The sequence below is a fragment of the Rhinolophus hipposideros genome, assembly GCF_964194185.1.
Source record: "Rhinolophus hipposideros genome assembly, chromosome: 2".
Taxonomy (NCBI): domain Eukaryota; kingdom Metazoa; phylum Chordata; class Mammalia; order Chiroptera; family Rhinolophidae; genus Rhinolophus; species Rhinolophus hipposideros.
Window position 1 is genome coordinate 34,876,780 of NC_138048.1, and position 26,699 is coordinate 34,903,478.

Genomic DNA, 26,699 nt, shown 5'->3' on the forward strand with positions numbered 1-26,699 from the left:
GCATCTGAAAATGGAAAATTACATTAATGAAAAATATTTTCTAACATGGAAAGATGTTTATAATATATAGTGGAATGAGCAAAGCAAGTGATAAAACAGTACACACCAGAGTAATGACCTATAAATTTGCTATCTATTTCCAAGTTTACTATTTCCCTTCTCACCTAATGACTATGGGAGGCAAAGAAGTTGGGATAAAACCTTGGCAAATGCCCAGCTGTGAAAGTTGCATTAGATCAGTTACTGGCCAAAAAGACTAACAAAGTAAAGTGAGAAATGAAATAAGGAATTTAAAACAAAGCTCCTTTGCATGAATCTTCTCAAAGCTAATATAATAAGCAACCGTTAAACTCACAGCGCCTGATAGTCCAAACAAACTCTAAATTTACAGCAATGACCAAAAACTTACACCAATGACTTATTTTAAAATTATAGACTACCCAAAATGAGACTATTTCCAATATATTTGTTTGTGAGTGTGCATATGTATGTGTGTGAAAGACAAATACACACGTACACACAAATACACATGCGCGCTACACACACACACAAGGGAGGCAAGGCAGGATTGAAGAAAGGATTAAGCGAATGGAAACTTACCTGAAATAGTCTGGTAAAAATATCAAATTCAAAAACTGATATATAGTCATTACAAGTTAAATCAATTGTTGATTTTAGAGCCATTGCTTCCAGGCCAGAGCTAATCTGATGGACTTCATGAAGGCACTGTCTGAATACTTTCCATGGTACAATAGTTCTGTGCAAGAAAAAAAATAATGAGTAATTGAATCAAGTGTCATTTAAGACATACCTTCCATTGAAACAGCACAATTCAAGTCATAACATTAATATAATTGCATTTGTACTAAAAGACAAATAGTTGAGAATATTGTTCCTAATTCAGAACACATGTAATGGGTTTTGCTAACACATGTAATGGGTTTTGCTAACTGGATTATTTTCTATTTGCTAAGAATGTGACAAAAATCTAAATCAATTTTTCTCTCAAACAGCCCTTGGCTATCAAGATATTTCTAAAAACACATCTGAAAGGACGTATCAGGTCAAAGTCCTGTATGTCTGACCTCTTGTGTACATAAGATTATTTAACTTTAAATCAAGTTAAATTCTCCCCCTCTATTTTCTTAAAATAATTACAAGATGATGGGTTCATATAATAGCAAGAATTCTTTGTTCATTGTACCATTCATTCACCATTTTGAGAAAGGTCAGTTGGAAAGTCATCAAGACATTAGGCCACCACCTCAATGTTTTCTGCAGAGATGAAAAGCTCATGTTATCTAACCTTTCATATTAATGCAAAGGAAAATTTTTATACTTTTAACAAACCACACTGTCTATCCCATGGAATTTTATTTATTAAACACTTATTCATTATTTATATTAAAAATCCTGTATGAAAATTTTTATTAGGTAATGCATTTACATGGTTCAAAAATTTAGAATAGCACAGAATGGTATTCAGGGAAAAGTCTCCTGACCCCATACCCTACTTGACCAGTTCCCAACATTCACCCACCTAGTCCCCACCATGAAAATAAGAATTACTCATTATTCATTCCTTAACTTTCCTCCTTTTGGAATGTTAAATGCCTACTTCTGAATGGGTAAAAAAGGAAATTTAAAATTTATATTTTAAATTTTTTTAGGCTGTGATTTTCACAATAAGACAGCATAAGAGCTACACACACCCTCTTACAAGATTGCATATATTTAAATCTTAGGGTTTTCTTTACCAGTATCTCTAAAGAAATAAAACTCAGGCAGAATAAATTGGCCCATCCTATATCAACCCTCCCAGTGAAGCATCACCATAAATGTACAACTTGCACATCCATTCATTAATGACATACTGCTTTGGTTGTCACATGTGAGCATGCATCAGACTCACTGAAGGGACTGTTAGCAAGGAAATTGCTGATCCTCAGCTCAAGCTATTCTGATTCAGTGTGACAGGGGTGGGGCCTGAGAACTTCCAGTTCTACCAAGTTCCCCAGAGAAGCTGATGCTCCTGATCTGGGGATGCCACTTTGAGAGTCACTGATTGATTGGATCTATTAATTGCTAAGGCACGGCACTACGGAGAAATGTAACTATGGAAATACAAAACATTATCTCTGCCCTTGAAGGACACACACTTTCAGGGTAGAAATAAGATCTGTAATGCTAAAGAATATAGAGGCGAAATATTTAAGGAAGTGCTGACGAAATTCTAGAGAAGAGGTCTGTAGCAACGTGAATAAATAAATGGTGAGCTGGGTTTATAATACTATACTGTAATTATAAGAAAGTTTAGGCTTGATATACCATTAAAAGAAAAAAAAACACGAGGTTGAATACATCAAAAGGCTTTTCTCTATGTATGAAAAAAACAGGAAACCACAGGGAACTGAAGAGGGACACCACATCAGACACGGTTTAGAAGAAACTCACGTCAGGCTCCGATTAACATTACCAAAATGCTGCTGTTTTAAAAGAACAAGAACTTTTGATAATATTAGAAGGCTATTGATTTACGGTGAAGTGTAAATATGCATTATATCCAGCTTCATGACAGTTACCGTGGAAACAGTGCTTAAGAAACACATTTTTCTTTTCCAAAGTTCCAAATATTCAACACACATAATATTCAACGTTAAAAAAAAAAAATTGAGGACTACTGATCAAAGAACAGCACATTTTATGTTTTGTATAAACAATTTGTCTTGTGTATAAAGCATAAAAAGTACATAAATTGAACAAATAGACACCTTTAATATCTACTACTATAAAAAAAACTATCCTTATCCCAATATTTAAGGTTCATAGAGGTAATTTTTTCAAATATCTAATGATTTCCCAGAGCAAATTATTAAAACAATACTGTAGTCTAACAGAACACTTTGGAACAACAATTAGCAAAGGAACAAGCTATATTTCCACAGTATTTGTATAAATAAGACTTTCTCATAGTCTACTTGTGATAAACCGAAAGTCCAAACAAGCATTCGCTGGAACATTAATTAAGAATAGTACCAGGAATTAAGAAGAATGGGCAATATTTGGTTAACTTACTATATACAAGAGTTCCTACAACAGATACGCTTCCTTTGATCAGGTGAGCCAAACACCCACCACGGGAGAAGATGAGGGGGCGGGGGTCATGAGTGAAAAAAGAAAAGAAGTACAATCATATCTTTAAAAAGATTGTTTTAGAACTGTTAAACTAAGGATCTCAACTATCTGAAGAGGATATCAAGTTGCTACCACATTCTTTCCTGAGGTGTGTATGTTGGGGGTGGGGCTGGGGATGAATTTTCACATCTTTAAATTAAACTGTAGCAACAAGACAGTGGTGGTTTCTACCACCTCTTCCCTTAGAGATAAAAAAAGTGAGAGGAAATATTAATGGCAAATTGTCTTACACATACGTAGAAATGTCAGTGTGCTGGCAGAGACCTGGGGAAAGGAAAGAAGAAGAGAAAGGATAGGAAGAGAACTAAAAAGGACACCTAAACTTCAAGCTTTCATCAATCCAGAAATATTTTAATCTGTCCTTTGGCCAATTATAATTATATATCACTTTAATTACAGGTTGAATTAACTTTAAAATACACTGAAACACACAAGTAACTGTCAATCCACAAAAAATGGAATACAAGACCAATGCCAGGTACTTTAATAATAATATGATTTGGGGATCTTTAGACTTCCAATGGGAATAAGAACTGCCATTTATGGATGGCTTATGATCTGCCAATCACAAAGTTAAGTACTTTATATATACAATCTGAGTTTGTCACAGTAAAACTATGAGGCATATAATATACTCATCTTTACCATACAGATGGGGAAACTGAGGCTTAAAACAGGTGAAGTGCTTTGTTCAAGACTTTATATGTGCTAGGCATTGTACTAGGTTCCGAACAGAAATAAAAATAGTCACAATCTAAAAAGTGGAAAGACTTGTAACTATTATGTTACATGTTGTGCCATGTGCTATGGGTATCACAGAAATAGATGCATGTACCATGGGAATCCCATAGGATAGAGATCCCCAACAGAAATTGTATCTTATTCCTCTTTGTCCAAGACAAACAAAACATGCAACTAAAATTTGTGTTTTTAAATTAAACTGTATCTAAGGCAGTCAAGGGACTGCTTAATGGGAGTGTTTCATAGAGAAACAGCCTAGAAATTTGTGCTACCATTCACCTCTATACAGAAATCTTTCGATGACTTAATAAAAAGTGATAGTAGGTTCATATAATGTCAGGAGAGACAGGAACTTGGTAAACAAAAGGCTGTAATATAATTCTGTTACTATTATAATGGGCCCTGGTCTGTCTACCAAAAACACAAAGTAATTATCTTTTAAAATCTTAAAAATAAGGTGTTTTTACAGAGAAAATAAGATCAAACTGATACAGGGAAACAAAACTGCAAACACGTCAGCAGTACAGCAACTGAAATATCATTCAACCTTCCAGGTTTGTCTCCTCCTCTGGAAAAGTGGAGGATATCACATATTCTAAGACAAAAGTATAAGGAATGGAAGGTAAAAAGTTAGGAGACTGAGACCCAAAGAAAGGCAAAACACTTTTATAGAACCACAAGTTCAAAAGAAGCTGTAGGTTTTATTTTGATTAATATAAAAATAAAATCCATATACTAAATGTGTGAATGTCAACAAAGGCCAGGGTGTTTGGAAACAGGAACTCTAGTATACTTCTGGTGAGAGTGAGAATTTACACAGCATTACTAGAAGGCAATTTGGCAGCAAGTTTCAAAAGTCTATATATTTTAACACAGAAAACCTACTTCTAGGGATTTCCTCTAAAGAAATTATGTCAAAAAATATACATATATATATATACACAAACACATATAAATATGTATATATAAACATATATATGATTGTATGTGTGTATATACATATACATACATACACACATTTTAAGAAAGGAAAAAAACGCATTAACATTGTAATACTCAATATATACCGATAACTAAAGATGAATACAAGTCATGTGCATACATTTTTTTGGCACCATCAGTATGTATGTGTGTGTGTGTGTGTGTGTGTACACACACATCAGGGTTGCCATAAAAATGTACACACATTTTGAGAGATGTTATCTATGTTCAAGGAGTAGTTTGCCGTAATCAGAAGTGTCTGAACGCCAATGGTAACCACTTTGAGCACCTCCTGTAATTGCAGAATTCATCTTTTGTTATCGGTATACATTTGAACATTACAATAGTTTTTTCCTTTCTAAAATGTGTATACATTTTTTGGCACTATATATATACAATGTATATATATGTATATATGTATAGATAAGTATATATACATATATATACACATACATGGAAAGAGATGAGAGAGAGAGAAGTGCAAAGATTCATCCATTAATCTCTCCAAAGTGTTGTTCATAATAGCAAAATATTAAAAACAAATATGTTCAATAGTAATAACAGAGCATACTACATCCACAGATCATAATAATTTACAGCAATTAACAATTATGCAGAAAATATATTTATTGACATGAAAAAGTTTTTATGGCATATTATTAAATGGGAATAGCATTTTAAAAACTGTATGTCTTTTATGCTACAACTATCTAGAATGTCTGGAGAGATCAACACAAATTTTAACTGATGACAACTGGATAATGGTAGGATTACAAGTGATCGTTTTTCTGTATTTCTAATATGCTCTGATGACTTAAAGGAATAAAGGATATATTAAAACCATTTTAAACGATATTACAGAATCACAGAAAGAATAGATTAAAATTAAGAATAGTATTTGCCTATGACATGATTTTATATGTTGGAAAAACAAAAGAATTTTGAAATTAAACTATGAGAATAAACAACTTCAACATGGTTGCTGAATACCAAACCAATATACAAATACCATTTATATTTCTACGTTTAAGCAATATATTAGATAGCGAGACTTAAAAATACTTGACTTTTACAATACTTTCTGAAATTTTCAAATAAATAGGAATAAAGGTAATAAACTGAATCTATACCCTTACCTAATACCATATAAAAATCAATTTAGATGAATCTTGGACTTAAATATGAAAGATGAAACAAAGTTTTTTTTATAAGAAACATTAAGAGAATGTCTACATTACTTTGGAGCATGCAAAAGAATTAAACAGGACCCACAATGCTCAAAGGATGAAGGACAAGATAAACTAAAAATTTGTATTCTTGAAAACATATGATAAAATGAAAAACAAAGCCACATATTGGGAGGAACTAATTACATACACATAATCAACAAAAGATTCCTATCTATAATATATAAAGACACCTGAATAGTAATAATGATTGCTCTAAAAATCGGGCAAATAATTTCCACACACATACAGAAAATAAACCAAAATGTTCAATAAACACACAAAGATGTGCTCAACTTCATTGGTCATGAGGGAAATGTAAATTAAAAACACACTAAGATGCCACTCTACCCCACCAGATGGCTTACTGGAGGAAAAAAAAAGAATGATACCATGAAGTGTTGGGGAGAATTAAGAGCAACAGGAAACTTTCGGCACTGCTCATAGGTGATTAAATTGGTAAAGGACTTTGGAAACCTCTTCAGTGGTCACTAAAAGCTACTAAAGCTAAAACTATGCATAAACTAGGAGAAAGTAATTACACACCTAGACATACATCCAACAGAAATAGACACGAGTTTGTTTTTTTAATCTACAAAAAAGGTCATAGAAACACTACTGATAATAATCCAATGCAGGAAGAACCCAATATCCATCACAAATACAATGAACAGGTAAACTGTTCATTAGACAGACATACAATGGAGCGAGGAGAAGAAACAAAGCACTTTAACGAATTAAATCAAACTGAGTAGCTGACCAGAACTAAAACATGAAGAAATTTAAAGTCTGCTTTTTAAAAAATAGGGCCCTGCACAGGAGAGCTTTTTAAATGATACTTGAGAAACATAAAAGTTTGGAAGTTGGAGTGATTGGCTTAGTACTCAGAATTATTCAGGAAATACTAATGGTCTCCACAAATGTGAATATATTTTCCTCATTTGGCAGAGCAAACAAATTAAAAAATGAACTAATTACTTCTTTAAACAGTAAAGTAAAATTAGTAGCCAAAGTCGGGACACAAGAACAGGTTAGACTTGGAGGACAAGGTTACAATGTTATCTTATCATTCCGGAGCTTAGAAACTTCAGAATAGGAAAGACACTTTAAGACTCTATCCATTAGGGTGGTTGGCCATAATCACCAAGTCTTGGTGGAGGGGCGAAGACACATTAATCTACCTACTCAGTACAGGGCAAAATCCAATGCACTCAACCTATTCAGTTCACAACAAAAACCCAACATACCTCTTCAGTGCACACCAAAACCCGAACACATCTATCTACTCAGTGTAACACGTGGAGCCTATTAAAACTTTGGTTACAAAGGAGACTTGTAGAATTTTAAAAAGAGAAAATAGATTATAAATGCTTTGTTGCTACAATATCTAATGAAAACTTTTAAGTCTTTATCTACCGTGTTTTCCCGAAAATAAGACCTAGCTGGACCATCAGCTCTAATGCATCTTTTGGAGCAAAAATTAATATAAGACCTGATATATTATATTTTATATTATATTGTATTATAGACCCTGTCTTATATTAAAATAAGATCAGGTCTTATATTAATTTTTGCTCCAAAAGACGCATTAGAGTTGATGGTCCGGCTAGGTCGTATTTTCGGGGAAACACGGTAGTTGACCTTGAAGCAGTATTATCTGGTTCATCTCCCGAGCTGTTTAAACCCTATCTTCATTTAGCATCTATAGTACCACAGTGCCCAGGTTTTCTCACTACTTTTCTGGTGAGTCCTCCATTTCCTGCAATTTCCTCTGTGCATACTTCATTCACCAGAATGCCTTAAGCAGCTGTTCTCATTTTGCCTGCACATTCTCCATGGTCTACGTCAGTTAGTCCAATGGCTTCAATAGCTTTCAGAGACTGGAAGTCAAATACCTGGGGATCAGGTACATAATGTAAATGAGCAAAGAGGTCCAGGTAAGCACTACAATATGTTAGAGGAGAGCACATCTAAACTGGGCAGCTGGCACCCAGGTCTAGCCAAGTGTTGCCCTGTCCGAAGTCAGATCTAGTGTTGTCATCACTCCCAATTTTTCAATGAAATTCAATACAATTCTTTTTTGGTAAGATAAATAATTTTTACAAATTACCAACTATTTTTTTTATTTAAACATTGCATGAGGCCAAAGAAAACATTCTACAGGCTGTCAGTCTGCAAACTCTCCTAAACGTACTGTCAATCCTAACACCTTATCTCTATTCTACATTCTTGGCACAGCCTCAAAGTTATATATCTAAGCTACTAATAGATACCACCACATGGATTTGTCTGTGTGCACGCCACTGAACATGAACTGAATTGATGTGGTTCCAAATTTCTTCTTTTTCTTGTCTCAGTGAATGGTACCCAGTTGTTCAAATCAGAGACTGAGGCATCACATTTGACTCTCTTCTTTAACCTCAGGAATCTTAATAATCAAGCATGGTTAATTGTATGTTCCTATCATTCTTAAATTCATATTTTTCATTTATATATAATTTGTATATTGATAATATTTCATTTCATGTATTATTTTAAGTGTATTATTATTATTATTATTATTATTATTATTATTATTATAATCTCCACCTAGTTTTCTACAACAGTCTATCTATCTCTCTCCTACTTCTCTTTTATCAGTTTCTAAAGTGTTTGTGCGGAGGGGGAACAATCCTAGTCACAGATTCCAAGTGGCACACAAGATAAACCTTCTCGTGATGAGAAGAAAATACTGAAATTCTACTTGCATTTTTATATCATTTTGAAAATGTATGTTATGTGCCCTTTATTTGTATTATGCACAAATAATACACACTATTTGTATAGTAGTAGATATGCATTTATATATATATATATGTATATGTGTGTGTGTGTGTGTGTGTGTGTGTGTATATATATATATATATATATATATATATATATGCATGCAGACAATAGTGACAAAAGTTCTGAGATGTCCTACATTAAATTACATTAGGCTGAAGAGAGAAAAGAAAAAGAATAATTAAATTAATAGCTGTGGGCCAACTAACAAAAGACTGCTCACATTCCTGAATGGTGGAGCTTTGAATCAGCTTCTGCAGGGATCACGAGACCCCACAGCACCCTGCATATGCATGAATTTTCAGGACTGTAGGCTGTAACCAATCAAAAGTAGGAAATATTTATTTCTTACAAGCTATGTACCTCTATCATAGAACTGGCCCTGTTCAACATTTCCTGTCCACCCCCCCATCTTTAACCAATGTAAATTTTTTCAAAATAATTCTTTTTCCCCCTCGAAACATAATGTATAAAAGTACCCATCAACTTTAGGGGGAGTGGACATGTTTGTCTTTTCTCCCTAGCCCTGCTGCTGGTGGTGTAGACTGCATTCCCCAGGACCTGGTCATCCTTTTTCAGTTAGCATGTGGCTCAAGAAACCCTTTCTTTTAAACAAACAAACAAAAAAAGCTTTCAACTGTGAAAGGTTTTTTGTTTTGTTTGTTCAATAGATAGACAGACAGATAGATAGATAGACAGACAGATAGATAGACTGATTGATAGATAAAGAGACAGATAATATGCTCAAAAAGTACTTGGTAATAAGGCCTACAATGAAATGGGTTTAGAAACCACTGCTCAAATTCATTACCCATACTTCCCCAAGTGCGTCCCACCTAAAATGCAAATATGACCACCTCTCTACCAGTCGGTCCCCACTGTTCTCAGGGCTCTAAAGAATGGAGCTTTAAAAATTGAACTTTGCAGATGGAAAAAGAAAGTCCGAAGGTGGAGAAATGAACAGAGCTTTCAGGGCATCAGCCGAGAGAGAACAACAATTTCAATTACTTTGGTCCTTGAGGCAGGGGGTTCCTACAGTGGACCATAAACTACAACGCTTCATTTGGATTCCATGTTCAACACGGAATGTTCTGGATATGATATGGCTCCACACATAATTTATCTACAGTGAACCAAGCATCCTCACCTGCCCAAGGTTGGCGGGGGGCAACAACAACAAAAATCATTGTTCTGGGTTACAGATCAGTTTGTGAGCTCAGTTAAATTGTGTCCATTCTCTAAACATACTCTTGGTTCTAACGAAATCAGGTTTCAAGGATGAGAACCAGAACCTAAACGATGGTGATTTCACTGAGGTAAATGTCACTTATTGAGGGATTCACAGTAAAGAGAGAAGGAAAAAGAAAAGATGGAAAAAAAAAGAATGGCATTTATGTATCTTTTAAGTTACTCTGTCCCTTTCTCTAGAGCCGAGGGGGTAACAAGTCAGTCCCAACCACAGCACTGCCCGCTGCTGAACAGACTGCCACACTCCTTTACTAACATGTGCAACCCAGACACCAAACCAGCTCCTCCACTGAGCGGAGCGATCCTCTGATTGCTCTAGTAAATAATTAAGTTACTATCTGTGACATTCCTTAGGCACTTTCCTAAAGGGACTGAACTGACTTTAAATATTAATTTTTCAATATACTGCCTTCCTCAAATTGAATACATATTGCTTCAAGATAGAAAATTATAATGTGGCATTTTATTTGCTTTTTGTATTTAGGATCTTGTTGCAATTAGTTGAACAAAAGAGATTTCAAATTTTATTTTCCTCATTGATATAAAGATACTTTGATTTTTTTTAAAACAGGAAATAATAGGAGTTGACTAAATAATAGGAACACTACATAGCACTCCTTGAGACCCATTTCAGTTCTTTTTCTCTTTCTCTCTAGAGCTCCTGCTGCAGTTTCCTGGTAAGAGTCTTTAATTTGCATTATGCAACCCCTCCTTTAATTTAAGTATGACTGAATTGCCCTTTCTTTGACTAGAGAGAAAACTGATCTAGTTAATATGATAGAAAAACATGTACCTCACTCACTCACTGGAAAGGTAAAAAAACAAAACAAAAACAAACCATTGTCCTTTGTTTCTTATTAAAAGTGAAAGGAAAATACAGGAAACCAAAGAAGGTCCACACCACTTCCCCAGGAAATCAAAGGTAGAGGTAATGAACCGAGCTCTAAATAGATCATGTTTTTCCATGGTAAGCAGGGCAGTTTCTTATATTCTACCCTACTTTTATTTAGGGATATACACAATTTTAGAAAACTAGTTATTTATTTATTTAGGTTTTTGCTTTTAGATTTCTAGGGACTACAGAAACTCCATCATACAAAGTTGAATATTAATTATATTATTTGTAGAATTAATAAATATATTCATGGGGTTTTGAGCAAGATTAAAGGTTTAAGTTGTTTCATTATTCCACAACATAAAGTGCTTATTATGTACCAGACACTGTTCTGTGTGACTTGTAGGCAGATTTCAACTCTTTGAACCTTCACAGCAACCCCAGATAGTAGGTATTATTACTACTATTATCCCCATTTTATAGACGAAGAAACTGATGCATGGAGAGACCAAGTAGCTCACCTAAAGTCACCAAACTAGTAAATGTTGCGGTCAGAACCTGAACACAGATGACCCCTAAGCATGCTGCTTCCCCAATCAAGCAAGTAAGTTGTGTGTCTCTCTCTCTCTCACACATGCACATGCTCACACACATTTCTCTAGTCCTCAATTCATTTGAATTAATTGAACAACAGGTCTCAAAAGTCTAAATATGAGACATTGTGCTGAGCTTACTTCAGGAAATACAAAGACGAATAAATAGGCCTGATTTCATGGAGCTGATAACCTAATGGGAAATAAGATAACTAGGCAAGTAACCTTAATGAAACAATGAAAATAGTAAATGTCTGAGGACAAGCAAGAGCTTACAGGAGTTTAAGAAGAGATCTAGTAATAACAATAGGAATAGAATCAGAAGCGAGATGAGCACTGAAAGATTAGTAGTAACTTTGATGCCAGAAATTATAAACATCTTCAAGGAAGGAGCAACATGAGCAAGGACACAGAAACTTGTAACTGTTAATGTGTCAGGAAAGAGCCAAACAATCCACTTGACTAAAACACAGGGCATAAGTAAAGGCAGAGAAAACTTAAATGCTGGGAAAATATGTTATGAATTCAACCAGCAATTTCTCTGTTATGTCTACAGTACCCAAAGGACCCATTCAATAACCATTCAAAGAATGATTAAAGATTATTTTGAAAATGGAGTTAGCTTATTTGAAATCATTGGCCACAGAGTTTGACATAACTCAAATAAATGTATCTGTTTTCACTAATTTTTGGATAAAAAGTCAAGTCATAGTCGAGCTGGAAAGACCCACATAATAAACATACATTCAATAATATATCTAAAATACAACAAGAACACAAAGATTGGGGTCATTAAAAGTTGAATGTGTGTCAGGGCATACATTATTGATAACAACCCAGAAAGGGAGATTTCTGAACTAGATTTGAAGAAGGGTGTCAAAATTCTGGGATGGTAGAAAAGAAAAAGAGAAGACAGGTATTCCAGGGAGAACTGTAGATATTTTTTAAATGTAGATAATAAAGGCATTGAAACATCTGAGCAGAGAATAGACATCATCCATCTATCCACCCATCCATTCAATTATTCAGATGGTCTGTTACCATTTATTAGTGTCTACACATACCAGGATATGTGCCAGGCTCTGAGTAATAACAATCAGTAAGGCACGGTCCCTGCCTTCAAGGAATCCTCCTAGTCTGTTGGGAAACGTGAATATGTCATCGGTTCACTGTAGTCTAGTATGACAGCCATCAGCACAGGTGTCTACCTGGAAGCACAGAGTAGGGATGTCCGCCTAAGATTCAGGTACTCAAAGAGAGCTTCCAAAGTGGCAACACTGGGTAGGTAGGGCAAGGGAAACTGGCTTCCCATGCAGTGGGTGCAACAAAATAGAGAAACAAACTAGGTAAGATATGGGGGGAGGAAGAAAAGCACATTAGGAAATAAGTATGGAGTGCTGAGTAGTTTGTTTCTCTGAGGATGAACTGAGTACGAAGAAATGAAGCTGGAAAAAATAGTCCCTAAATCGTGTCATGTTAATGGGATTTTACACTTTAACTGAGAATCAATAAGGATTCATACAAGCACTTAAGGAAAAAAAAAGAAAAGAAAAAAAAGAGAAAGAGAATGATTACGATCAGTTCTACTCTTTAGAAAGCTTACTGGTCTCACTAAGGAAAACAACTGGATAGGTTGTTACTGAAGATAGAGGGACCAGTTAGAAAGCCAGGGAAGAATTTGAACTTGAAGTAAACAAAGGGGAACAAAGGAAACATAAAATGATTCAGGAGTTAGAATTCAAGGTTCCTGCTGAATTATAATTTGGTTGCAAATGCATGTCTAAATCTTCCCAATGTCAAGAAGTACTTAGCACGAGTAGCCCAGTGACTGTGACCTGACCTGCTTAGAAAAGTGACTGTCATCCACAGTCTGACACATTAATGGGTCTTTATTTTTTTTTAACAGCTAATAAAATATTTTTTGTAATAATACATTTTTTGAGCCTCATGCTTTAAAGTTTCTAGATTATAAACTACTAACAGAGTGTGAAAATTCAATTTGACATTTGTTTCATTTTGCAGAATTTACTTAAGACACATTTATTCAATAATGCCATTTCTCTTTTCCTACATAATTCTACTATCTCCTGGTCATCAAACTAAAAAAGCAAAAGCAGGACTCAACCTTTAAACCATTCAATTAATTTGCATAAAAATTTAACAAATACAGAACTTCCCAACCAGTTTACCATGACACATGATGTGTTAGAGCACCTTGACAGCTATGCTTGGGTCCCAAAAAGAGAGACGGCCCCTGCTGTGACTTCAAAACAGTTGAGAAGCACAGAAATTTATCATTAGACATATGATGCCTAAAAATTATTGTCTGCTGCCTGTTTTTATAAGGTCTGAATCCTAAAATTGTCTTTAGGAGTTTTCCAAAGTCCTTTGAAAACTTGGGAAGTTTTTTCCCAATTTTAATTCAATCTTAACATTCCATTCTTGCAGACAATTCCTTTTGGGGAAAAAAAGTCACAATAATACTCCTTAAGCTAAAAGCTGCTTTATAAAAAATCATGATATGTTTGGCTATTTTTAGTACTAACCTCTCAATGGTTCTGTTTTTTGGGAAAAAATACTGCTTTAAGTTCAAAGGCACTGGTTAGGTCAAATAAAAGCATTTTCACATGCCCTCAATGTATAGCAAAATATATGACAGGAATGCTTCCATATGAGAACTAAGTTATATGAAAATACAAACTAGTATTAGAGCTTAAGGAAGACAAAATAATTCAACCTTTTGAGAGGCTATATCATTCATTCATTTGTTCACTCATTCAATAAAATATTGTGGAACTATAAAGTGAAAACCCATGGAGAATATAATGATGGTTTCTCCAGTGATCTATTAAAAGAATCATTAGTTTTGATGACTGTAGAAATATGTCTGAGTTCAAGAAGGAGCTTTAAATTTGGCTCTCATCCCAAAAGTGAAAACGTTAAAGAAAAATTAAGTAGCTTTCTCAAGTACGTGAAGACACATAAGTACAAGGATTTGGAAGGTGGGGAGAGAACGTAATTGATACTTCAAGAATACCATTTGATTTATTAGTGATTTAACTCATGTAGCAGTTGAACAGAAATTTCAACCCCTTGATGTGCAATGGCTATAAATAAAGGAAAATAAAGATGCTTCAAATGCATAATTCTCTGTGGCTTGAGGTGCCAGCAAAATAAGCTCTTCTCTTGAAAAATGTATGAGCACTCTTTCCATTTTTTACTGACCTTCTCACAAGCAAACCATTTCATAACTCACTAGAATTTTCAGTTTTCAAAAAGAAATACCACAATTTGTCCCACAGATTTTCTTAAAATTTTACAGTTTATTTTAAAGGTCACCGACTGTTTGGATTAGGCTCACAATGTTAACATATGAGCTGTAACTACAAGAAATTCTCTCAGTTCTTTCTCTCAGAACTCAGCAATGCCTTTCTGCTTTCCACTATTCACAAATATTTAATTAGTACACTTTTGGCTATTATTCTAATTCAGATGAGGATGAACCCTTTTTTAAATTCCTCATTTGTGATTGGATATTAGAGCATTACAAATAACTAGATTTCTGGAACAGAATGTCCCCGTTGATGGCAATAATGGCATTTCCTCATTTAGTGCCTAAAAATAATTTAGAATATATTCTACTAAGAAGTGGGAAAAATACTTGAACATTTTCAAAGCCAAAACATGTATGTAATAAAATGTGCATTGCCCTATGTAAGTGTAGTCTAATCTTGTGGTAGCTATACACATAGCACTTTCTAAGAAAAGAAAAGGAAACACAATGCTACAGTTAATTCACCAGTATCAGAGGTCTAAGACCACCAGAAATGTACACCAGTATTTTGACTCATTTCACCAGTAACAAAATGTGCATTGCTCTATGTAAGTGTAGTCTAATCTTGTGGTAGCTATAAACATAGCACTTTCTAGGAAAAGAAAAGGAAACACAATGCTACAGTTAATTCACCAGTATCAGAAGTCTAAGAACACCAGAAATGTACACCAGTATTTTGACTCATTTCACCAGTTGATGTGTAAGTGTAGACTTTCAACTCCAGATTGAAAACAATAATCTATGTGTAAGCAATCACTTAATACTCAGCTGGGGTTCTGCCTACATTCAAGGACATGCTGAGGTGCTCTCTCATCAAAGGGAACTATTAAAAGGTTACTGAAGAACCATTTTGCCTTCAGATGCTCAGTTCTTGATCATCTTACTGATCATCTTACTAAATTCTTTGAAAGTTTTGTATGGAGTCAGTGGAACTGTAACAGCTACATACGATATCAGAGGGGCAGTAGATTGGGGGTGGGGGATTATCACTTTGTAAGGGGTGTAAATGTCTAACTATTACATTGTTTTGTACACCTGAAACTAATAATAATAATAATAATAATAATAATAATAGTTTTGCATGTTTTATTTAAGTTATGCTGGCTTCGGACATTCAATTCCTATTATTTACTAAACTCATCCGACATTGTATCTGCACAGGAAGTCCCTAAAGGACGACATCTTTACCTAGCTACTTTGTGATATAATGCAACTTTGTGATGACAATATCTTCATTTCTGTATCTTGTTTACACAGGTATACTCTCTGTGCAATGATACAAAGAAAGCCTGAATCAGGGTGCTACGGCCTCCTCCCAGCTTAATTTCAGATCTCAACCAAGCTTAAATACCACCTCCCTCAGGAAGCAGTCCCTGATTCCTAAAATTCTGAAGCAACTGTTCCTCTCTATGAATTGTCAGAGCAATTTATGCCATCTTTAAAGTATCTATACATTTCTGCCTCTTACTTTGTATGTGTCTTGTGTGTTGTTCATTAAATTACAAAAAGTTATGAGTTTCTCATGTGTACAAAGTCTCTTACGTGTCTGCTTCTTAGAACAAACTATTTAACTCAATGAATGTTCATGAAATAAATAGATGCTGTATAATTGATATTTACTTTGCAATAACACAAAATTATTCAGTTATTGACGTATACTTTCAGTGCCTAAACAGAAAAACTAGCAATCAAAACAATCAAAAACACTCAAGTACATTCTGAAAATACTAAGTAATATCTATACCATAAGGAACTGGAGGCAGGACTAGGGTCATTCTTCAAAAAGGGATCAAAACTATAAAATGATTTTTACTTACTTGTCTCCAAAAAACTTTCTCCAGAATTCAGCAGCATCTGCTTTTGTGATACGAAAGTTATCTCCCTGAAATTGCCCATTGGGAAATATTGCTTTGATTTCTGCCAGCATGTGACTGAAGATAAGGGATAGTTTTGTGAGATTTCGCCTGTAGACACAAGAGGGGGGGAAAATGAAGGAAAAAGTAAATATATATATATGCATATGTTTTACTGAAACCATGTATTACGAAAAGTAAAATTATGTGCAGTATCAACCTAGGTTTTGATGTTGATCATGAACCTTAATTTAATAGAGCCCCTAAAGACAGTGTACATAATAAGTTGTACATTGAAATTCCTAACAGGATTTTCACTTATTATTAAATTATACAGTCTTTTAATATAAACATGAACAAGATAATGTACATGAGTTTAACGGGAGAGATGGGCACCTAAAAAAATATAATGAAATATAAATGCTAAACACAAAAGAGAGTGATTCTTTCAACATGGGGGAGTAAGGGAAGATTTGTCATTAGAGGAGAAACTAGGAAAATAAGTAATTGTTTGACAAATGAAAGACTTAGAATAGAGTGAATTGAAAGGAGGGAAGAGAAGGTATTATGGAGAGTAGGAATAGCATGTACAAAAGTATGGAGGTACGGAATGAAACTATTTGTATAATATCTTGGCTTAGGATGGCTAGAGAAGAGCAGAAGGTGACTAGAGAAAATGGCATGAGAAAGGAGGAAAAAGTTTTGTTGGAACATGACATAAAGAGGCATCTGAAACAATGAACAAAGTTTTTGTGAGACACATTTTCCACTCCTACCAAAAAAATCAGTTTCTGGTGATGGGTTCCAGATATGTGCATATTTTAGAAGCTCTTTGAGCAATTCTAATGTGTTCCCCTCGATAAGAGCTCCTGCTATAAGTAATGGGGAGCCAAAATGGATTAAACAGTCTAAGGACATAATCAAATCTCTGTTTTAGAAATAAAAAGCTATCACAGTATGAAAAAATGGTTTGCAATGGAGGGAAATGTAGATGTTGCCTCTATTCTAATTTCCATGCGAAGTGCTGAGGATTCTGACATGATTCATATTTCAGAATAACAGTTATCATCTGCACCCCTTCCTACAAAGTTAATTTCATAAGTTTACAATGTTAATTATGTTAATCAGCCCAAAACTGAAAGAGTGCTAAATAGTAAAGAACTTTTCAGTTTTGAACTGACCTTGCTTCATTACATTCCTGTTTCCTCAGAAATCATCATCATTTAATATGTCTATACACAGTCTTTCCATTTTGAAACTTCAGCTGCTTTTCTATGTGTGCTGAGGGGTCTGAGGGGTGGAGGTGGGGCTGCAAATAGTTTAGGAATAAAAGTAGAGAGGAAAATTAACAGAGAAAGCGTTCAAATCTGCAATATATTTAAAGCCCTACAATGTTTCAATAGGACTTTGACACTGCAAGTTATGGTTCTTTACTGCATTTTTACTCATGTCCCTGTGTTTAATGACTCTCAAGTAACAAGCAAAAAAGCATGTTAGGTACCAAAGAGATCATATAATATGTACCTATCATTAAAGTCAATGGGTTTCACTTTTTCTAAAAACATTTACAAAAGAAACATGTAGCTGTCTACGTAAGATGAATACAGAATAAACGAAGGTACTTGTGATAAAAAGTGGAAAAGTAGGAATGCAGAGAAAGCAATAAAGTATAAAGTAATCTACATCTCAATAACTCATCTCTATTGCAAAACCAAATGCTTCCCAATTTCCATAACCTTTATTATCTATGAGAAGATTTATGAAAAAGAGGGGTCAGAACATAGGCCTGACGTTAGTGCTTGACTGGCAATAATAAACAATCTGCAAAATCATTATCATTTTGCATAATGTACCCTCATTTGCTTAGGCTCAGCCACACTTCCGCACAACTCAGCCTAATTAAAATGTAAAACGTCTTTAATTAGTTGAATCTTTGATCTTCTCATTTATGTCAACACATCCTCATTTAGATGATGGTAGATGTAAGAAATTCAGTCTTAGGAAATGAAAAGTAAACTGCTGAACTCTATCAAAGGAAAGAATTGTGGCCAACACAAACTGCAACTGACTTTTGAAATTTGAGTTTATGGCAAAGCATAAAGTCACTTTCGGAAATCTGCAACAAATTTATTTCTATAATTAGGCAAAAGGGTTAATTTTCCACCAAACTTTCAATTGATACATACAGAAGAAAAAAGAAAAATCAAGATGGCTATAATTAGGGTGAAGCAGTTGTTCCATATTTTCTGAAATGGTTGCTCTCCTTGCCCTTGCTTCTTTGTTCTTTAATCATATCCAAATGTTTTTCATTTTTTACTTGTTAGATCTAAAGTCTGAAACACTATGCCAATGATTACCCATTTTGGATATTTGATCCACAGGCTATGCAGACACTAAACTTTAAAACAAAAATAGTAACATTTTATCTTTATAATTTACCATCCAGAAGTTCTAGTAATCACTAATATCTATATAACTAATCACTGTTTAATTATAAAATGTGTATACAGTTCAATTCTCTTGTTCCTGAAAGTTATTTGATTTTTTGCACACCTAAGGCAAAGAAAATACATATATTTTGCCTTCAGTCTTTATAAAAACTCAAATTCAAGTTGTTAAAAATATGTCAATGCAAGAGTTTTGTGTTACCTTATTTTTCACATATAACAAACTATATGTTTGTTTGATATTTAATTTTTAAATACACACATACACCATACATAAGGAAGTGATCATTTTGGAAATCCATTATTTAAAAGATTAATTTACAGTGCTTGCAATCCACAAGATAGGAAAGGAATTGACAGCTAATTCTGTTATTCGGTGTCATTTAAATTTATTATCACAACAAATAAGTGTTATCTTTTACACGATTGAGTGGGTTTCTTTGTTCGTTTACTATATTTTGCTATACATTATCTTTTGAACATTATACATTATGTGCTTTCTTTAATTCCCCACCCTACTCTGCATCCTTAGATATCCATTTAAAAAAAAAAATTAACCTCCAATTTTGAAGGCAAATTCCAAGAATACAGTCATCTCTAACCATCTAGACATAGTAGGAAGAAAGGCAAGAGCCATACATCTTTTAGCTGATATATTTTTTCCTATTAAGAAATTTTTCCACACTTTGCCAATTTTCCCTAAGTGCACTTGATTGCTTCTCATCATAAGACCAATAATGATGACTGCTTAATAAGGATTTGATGCTTACTAATTAGGACTATGTTTCCATCACTGAAACTCACCTCCCCCAAAACAATGAAAATAATAAAATTTTGTCTACAAAGAAAAAACTCAATAATCTTATACATTTAATTAATTTTACAAGGAATTTTGCAATATTCTTTTACTTTTAGTATAACAGATACTTTATTTTGACTAATGACTGACACAGATTTCCCATTAACCATCACAAGCTAAGCCCTTTTTAAAAATATGTTCTGTGTGAGATTTTGGGTTATAAAGAAACCATTATGGAATAGAAGTATTTTGATATACCAGGTAATCAATAAGTCACTTCTGGATTTCAATACTGGGTAAACCAATAAAGATGTTAATATTAGAGGAGACTTGAAGGATAGGAAGGGAGGGAAAGAGGAGTAAAAACAGAGGGGGAGGAAGAGAAGGAAAGCGAACTACATGAAAACCATAAAGTATGAATAATGCATCCGCAATATCAAGAATATCACCTACGAAGCAAACTATCTCATTTATCCTGGATTCAATCACCTAACACTGTATTTCTTTAAAATGGCATGATCCAATTTCTCCAAAAGTCAAGTTACATTACTGCACAGAATGCGAGGGTCACCCAGAGTGAATTAACATGACTACTGAAATGATGGAGCTTCACTGTTCATGAATCAGTCTTTGTAGCTTAAGGTGGCTACAGACAACATCATAAGGGGACTAGACATACACAAGGTTTGATGCAGTATGACACAATCCTACTCTTAATAAATGTATCACGGAGCACAGGACAAAAAGACAGATTATAACGACAATACGATGGCAGCAATACAACAATATAGCCATCTTGAGGTAATGAATTAAATTTGAAGAATAAAAATCAAGATTTGATTAGTATCCTCCACTAAACGTGTGGGGCACACGAAGAATGTAATCTAATTAGACTGCATGTAGTTTTTTTGCATTTTCTCCATTCAAAAAAACAAACAACTGTGTCCTAAATCAAGGAAAATAAAAAGCTTTAAATGCTGAGTTAGTGAAAAACTTTAACTGACACTTGAAATCAGTGAGGTCCAAAGTCTGAGAATGTACTGCTTTGGGAGAAGGGGAAACCATTTTTTTTTAATTCAAAAACTATTAATAATTCAATTCTCACATTTAAAAGCCAGAACATAATCTTTACAAGGCGAAACAAATTCAACATACAAAGAAACGCAGGACATAAAGAATATAAACAATAGCACTTAAAATGAAACTTACGTCCAGTTAAAGAGCAATTTCCATTCACTGTATTTCTGATGCAGTGCCCACCAAGATAGGTTTATAGAGTTACTTCACACTGTTTTTGACCTTGGGAATATTTCAGTTCCTAAGAATCTGAGGGGACTAGGCTGGTGAGAGCCTTGTGTTTCATTTCTCCCTCTCGGGAATAGACTATTATTAAGACGGATCCTGAGAACCTCACATAAAACTGGATCTTACCCATTACCCCTGCCCAAATGCTTTCAAGTTTTCAATCTGTCTAAGGGGAGTATGAAATAAATGTCATAAAAGTCCAAATAACAACAAAGACTCAGTCTACCCCAGGTCATAAAAGAAGTCAGAATTGCACACAGAAATGATCTGACCTGTGACACAAAAAGTAGGATGATTTTTCAAGCCACTCCATGTTACCTCATAGAAATTGAACTGTTTGTTTAAAAAGGAATTTAGCAAATGAGGTCAGTCCAAAAACTACAGTAAAATGGGTAACCAAGGAAGGCCTTTTTCTTATCTTAAAGAATAAATAAGCCACTACTAACATGGCTAGGGAGGTGAAGCCCAATATTGTGGCTGGGAAAGATGAACCCTGGACATCTCTTTGATCTCTGTGTAGTATACTCTCGAACATGCTGCCTACAAGGGTCTATTAAGAGCAAGAGGCTATCCTTCAAAATAAGGATACTGCCCTCAGGTTAAATATAGTATTTGCTTTTTTAAATGCACAATTTACAAACGGCTTACTTAAACACAACTAAAACAGGAAATATGCCTATATTGTGCATATTTGCACAAATGTGTTCAAATGTAAGTACACTTTGACAAGTTCCCAGGAGATATTCAAATATATTCCACTTAATTTCTCAACTATCCTACGTTAAAGAGTTTGGCCCTGAAGTTTGATGGTCATATCCTCACACTCTGCTAGTAGTCTTGAAGAAGTTACTTCTCTCTCTGAATCAGTTTCCTCATCTCTAAAAAGTTTAAATAAAAATGCCCGTCTCACTGAGTTGTTATGAGAAGTAATTAAGACCTGTAGGTAAGAGCCTCACATATCTAATTTTAAAAACACTCAACAAATTACTTATTAATTCTACCTACCACTTCTGTTTAAAAGTATATTTATCATAGTAGTCTTTCTTACATAGCCCATTAAACTGACAGCCATTTTAATAAGGTAAACTCACCATCAACTTTAGATCATCAATTACTACGGTGAGCTTTCGAAATTCCACAACAAGCAACGGACAAGTATTTGATTCATCCATTCAGTCATTTATTCCGCAAATCTGGATTGTCTGTCATATACTAGGCTTGAATTAGGCAATGATGGTACAAAGATGAAGATGACATAACCCTATGCTGAATGAATTTAAAGGACTTAAAGATCTCCAAAGGTATAAAAAAATGTAGTGGAAATAAAGCTGAGATAGAACCAGAAAAAAGTGAGTAATCAGTGAGAGACAGAGGTGTTTATGATGTCTGTGGTGACGCATTTCTGACCAAAGCCCTGCACTGGGTAGGTAGAGTGCAGGTGAATTAGACTAGGAATTAGGTAACTCCAAGGTTGAATGAAGCCATTCGTGTGGATTTTAAAATCTCTTATAATTATGACAGCAGTTTGCATGAAGAAAAGGACTGTAATAAACCTTATCTCAATATATGCAATAAAGCTTCCCAAATAATTTTTTTAAATGCCACTTATTTTAACTTTGTGGCAATGCCAAAGTAGGATTAACGACATCGCTTTGATGATTTCAACAAACAGTTTTACATGGGAAATTTATTATGAGAACCCTACTACAGTATGATATGATCACTCGTACTTTCATCTGGTTTAAAAGCTTAACAATATCTACTTCAATAAAGAAAACTCTTTTGTCTTTGGTGTTAGATGTCCTTTGATTAAACCTAATCTGTAACAAGTATTCTTTTGTAAAGATAAATCTTAAAAATACAGACCAGCCTATAACTTGAAAGAGAAAAGAAAAAGAATCTACTCCTACAGTCCTTTTTATTTAAGATAAAATACAATGAAAGTTCTGTGAACTAAGGGGAAAGTAATCATTGGTATGTGATTCACATAGAAGCAACCAGAAGATAGAACTTTATTTTGTTTGATTTTGTTGGGTTCTTTTCCAAAGAAATAGAAACATTCGAAGTTTAAACTATATTCTTATGACCTTGAGTAATTTGAAAGAAGAGAGTCATCAACAAACAAAATAAACTTGACCTTGAAACATTATTTTTAAATTTAGATTCACTTTTTTTCTTTGCAATTTCCACTAGGCTACCATAAAAAATGTATGTATGTATATATATATATATATATATATACATATATATATATATATGTGTATAGATATATATATATATAGATATATATATATACACTAAAATAAGATTCTGAATTATGTCAACTAGTGAGTATTCATTGCTTCTAATGGAAAATCCTTAATTATCTTTTAGTTGTTACATTCCTAATCCACTATTTTAATTTTCGTCATATTTGACACTTCTAGGATGGCTTTTGTTACGTTTTTACTCAAATAATACAGTTTAAAATTCTCCCAAGATAATATTTTCTTCAAGGATTTCTACTTTCCATGGGGCCGAGATACCTTTCCACTACTTCTCACTCCAGTTCTTGGTGCTTCCCTCAAGCTATCTGAGAGGTCTGCATTTCCTGATCCACACCTCAAGTTAATCCATCTCTTCCTCCTCTCTGATCCATAGTTCTATACCTCGGCCTGTTTAACTTTCACCTGTACCAGTTTTATGTCAAAGTACTCCCGTGGCATCATTTCCATACCCCTTCCTCAAGGTGATCTATCAGGCTCTCAAATGCCACACCACTTCTGCCATTTCACATGACCTGCCACAGCACAACCATTTCTCTGAAGAGTATCATGGTTATTTTATATACATATTGTACTGCATTTCTATCAGAGCAAAAGTCTTTGTTGGAGAAAAAAAAGTCTAACTTTACCTGTAACGGCTTCTTAATCATAACAGATATCCAACAAATGTTAATGTCAAGGACCATGAAAATATTTAAAGAACTATAAATAGGAAAGGATTTCCTGACAACAAATCAGTGCTAATGAACAGATAGGAACGGTATCTTGTCTCATTAGGGAGACCACCTCAGGGAAGATGTAGATGCCTGATCACTGCACTGTACACCTGAAGCTGAAGCTGAACAATAATGAACGCCAACTATAATTTTATATATATATGTATATATACACACACACATACATACATACATATACATATATGTATATCGTTACAAGAAGCGGAGTACAGCATTAGGAATAGAGACAGTGGAAATGAAATGGCTCTGTGCGATGTCAGAGGGATAGTGGATGGGGGAAGGGGGGTTGTCACTGTGTGAGGGATATAAATGATAAACGTCTAACTATTGTTTTGTGCACCTGAAACTAATTTTAGAAAATCTCTGCTGAAGTTTAAACAAAAAGAAAAAAATACAGTTTATAGAAACTACGTACGCAATAAGGCATCAACTTTCTAAACCTTGGTGAGGAATTTTAACAAAAACCGTTTGAATAGACAATTGAAAATACAAGGTTTGACTCTAAATTAGAAGGGGGAAAAGCCTCTGTCCTGTGAGTTCTAAGATTTTTCTTTTCTTTCCCTTTGTTTTCAAAAATTTTACTTGTGAATGGCAAAATATAGTATCAGTAGGCTAAAGGAAATTAATGCTACATTCCTCATGAGCAGTTTCCAGAAACTCTAGTAAACTGAACACATTTGTCATATTTCCTGAGGAATCATAACATAGTTTCCCATCACACTATCTGTTCCCTGACAGTTACTTCCTCCTTTTAGCTCTAGAAATTTTTCTTATTGATACCTTTTTCCAACCTCAATTTTGCTCTCTTGGACTGGAGCAAGTAAAAGACAAATGAGCCACAGAAGGAAGAAAGATAGCTCATCACTCGGGGGCTCATGTTTATGTTACTGACAGAAGAAAACTAAAATCATGAGATTTATTCCACATCTTCCCCTGGGATAAAAATCATCTTTATTCATATGGTAGGGCAAATATAAAAATTAAAAAAATGCAATTTTGCCAAGACATTCTCATTTATTTTGGGTATAATCTGGTATGGATTTCACATTGCAGTGTTTTATGTGTATGTGCACATGCATACACACCGTGTAATAGAAGTGTGAAGTGAGAAAAGCAGGATAACAAATAATATGCCAGTACAGGATCAGTTCTATTAAAAAGCTAAATATCACATTATAGATAAATAGAAACAAATATTGGCTATATACAAAAAAACAAACAATCTCTGGATGGTTTATAATTTATCTCTTCATTTTTTTCTTGACATTTTCTTATTTTCAACAAGAAACAAAAATGTCATTGAAAAGCCATTATACTGATTTTCTCAGGCAAACTCATGGTGTGGCTGTGGAACAGCAAATAGATTTCCAGACACCCCCCCCCCCACCACCCCACCCCACCCCGCCGATATCCAGGCAGGCTGCTTGGGCTAAGTTGAGAAGGCATCTCTAGAGCAGTCACCCCAGACCATTTACTTAACTATTAATTCCCAATTTTCTCCAAAGGATTAGCCCTTCCTCCATAGTACATTCACCAATGGCACACGAGTATTTTTCCAAATCCTTCCCTAAAAGAAGGAAATCATAATTTCACATTTTTAGAATAAAATAAAGCAGGGAATGGAAAGATCAAACAGTCCAGGAACTACTTAAATAAAATGAAGAGTCTAATTCTAATGGGCAACTTTATCTCCTATCTTTGTAATAATCTCCTAAAAAATGCAACTCAAGTTGAATTATTTTTAGGAGCAAGAACGTCCCTGATAGTTATATAGATAAATCAGCACATCACATATATCCTTTGTCATACAATAGCATAAAAGAAAGTTATAGTCACACATGAGCAGAGGATTCAATTACCCACATTTTTCTTCAGGTTACCAGGTATATGACACGTATGTATGATAACGGTTCAAGAGAAAGGAGTAATTTAGATGTCTATGGCCCCATAGAGAAATGCTGTGGTGTTTTTTTTTTTGGGGGGGGGGGATTGTTTGTTTTTAAGCAATAAGATTATATTGAGACTTTTTTCCTTTCAAAATGAAAAACAGAAAGGTAAAGCAATCATAGAAAAACATGGCTGTAATAATTTACCAGTTGTTAGCAGTAAAATTTTCCCAGGAACACTACAAAATTCTTAAACTTTCTGAATGCAGCAACAACAAACATATTTTTAAAAAATAGATCTAAGATTTTCTTAAACTGGCCAAAGTTAAACGATGTAACTTATTCTGTAGCTGAGTGGTGGTTATAGGGCCTTTCTATATGAGTGGTTTCTACATTTCCAACAAAAAGCCTCATGAAAGAAACATGGGTATA

The 26,699-nt window shown here is 34.2% G+C and overlaps 1 protein-coding gene across 5 annotated transcripts in view; it reads right to left on the minus strand.

The window, feature by feature from the left end:
* CBLB (Cbl proto-oncogene B) overlaps window positions 1-26,699 on the minus strand; it is a 212,243-nt gene that overhangs the window by 111,214 nt on the left and 74,330 nt on the right. For all 5 annotated transcript variants that reach the window (XM_081064589.1, XM_081064590.1, XM_081064593.1 and 2 more), the window contains exons 4-5: window positions 16,794-16,940; window positions 601-757 (exon numbers count right to left, since the gene is read on the minus strand). In XM_081064589.1, coding sequence (XP_080920715.1) covers window positions 601-757; window positions 16,794-16,940 — 304 coding nt within the window. The remainder of the gene's footprint in view (window positions 1-600; window positions 758-16,793; window positions 16,941-26,699) is intronic.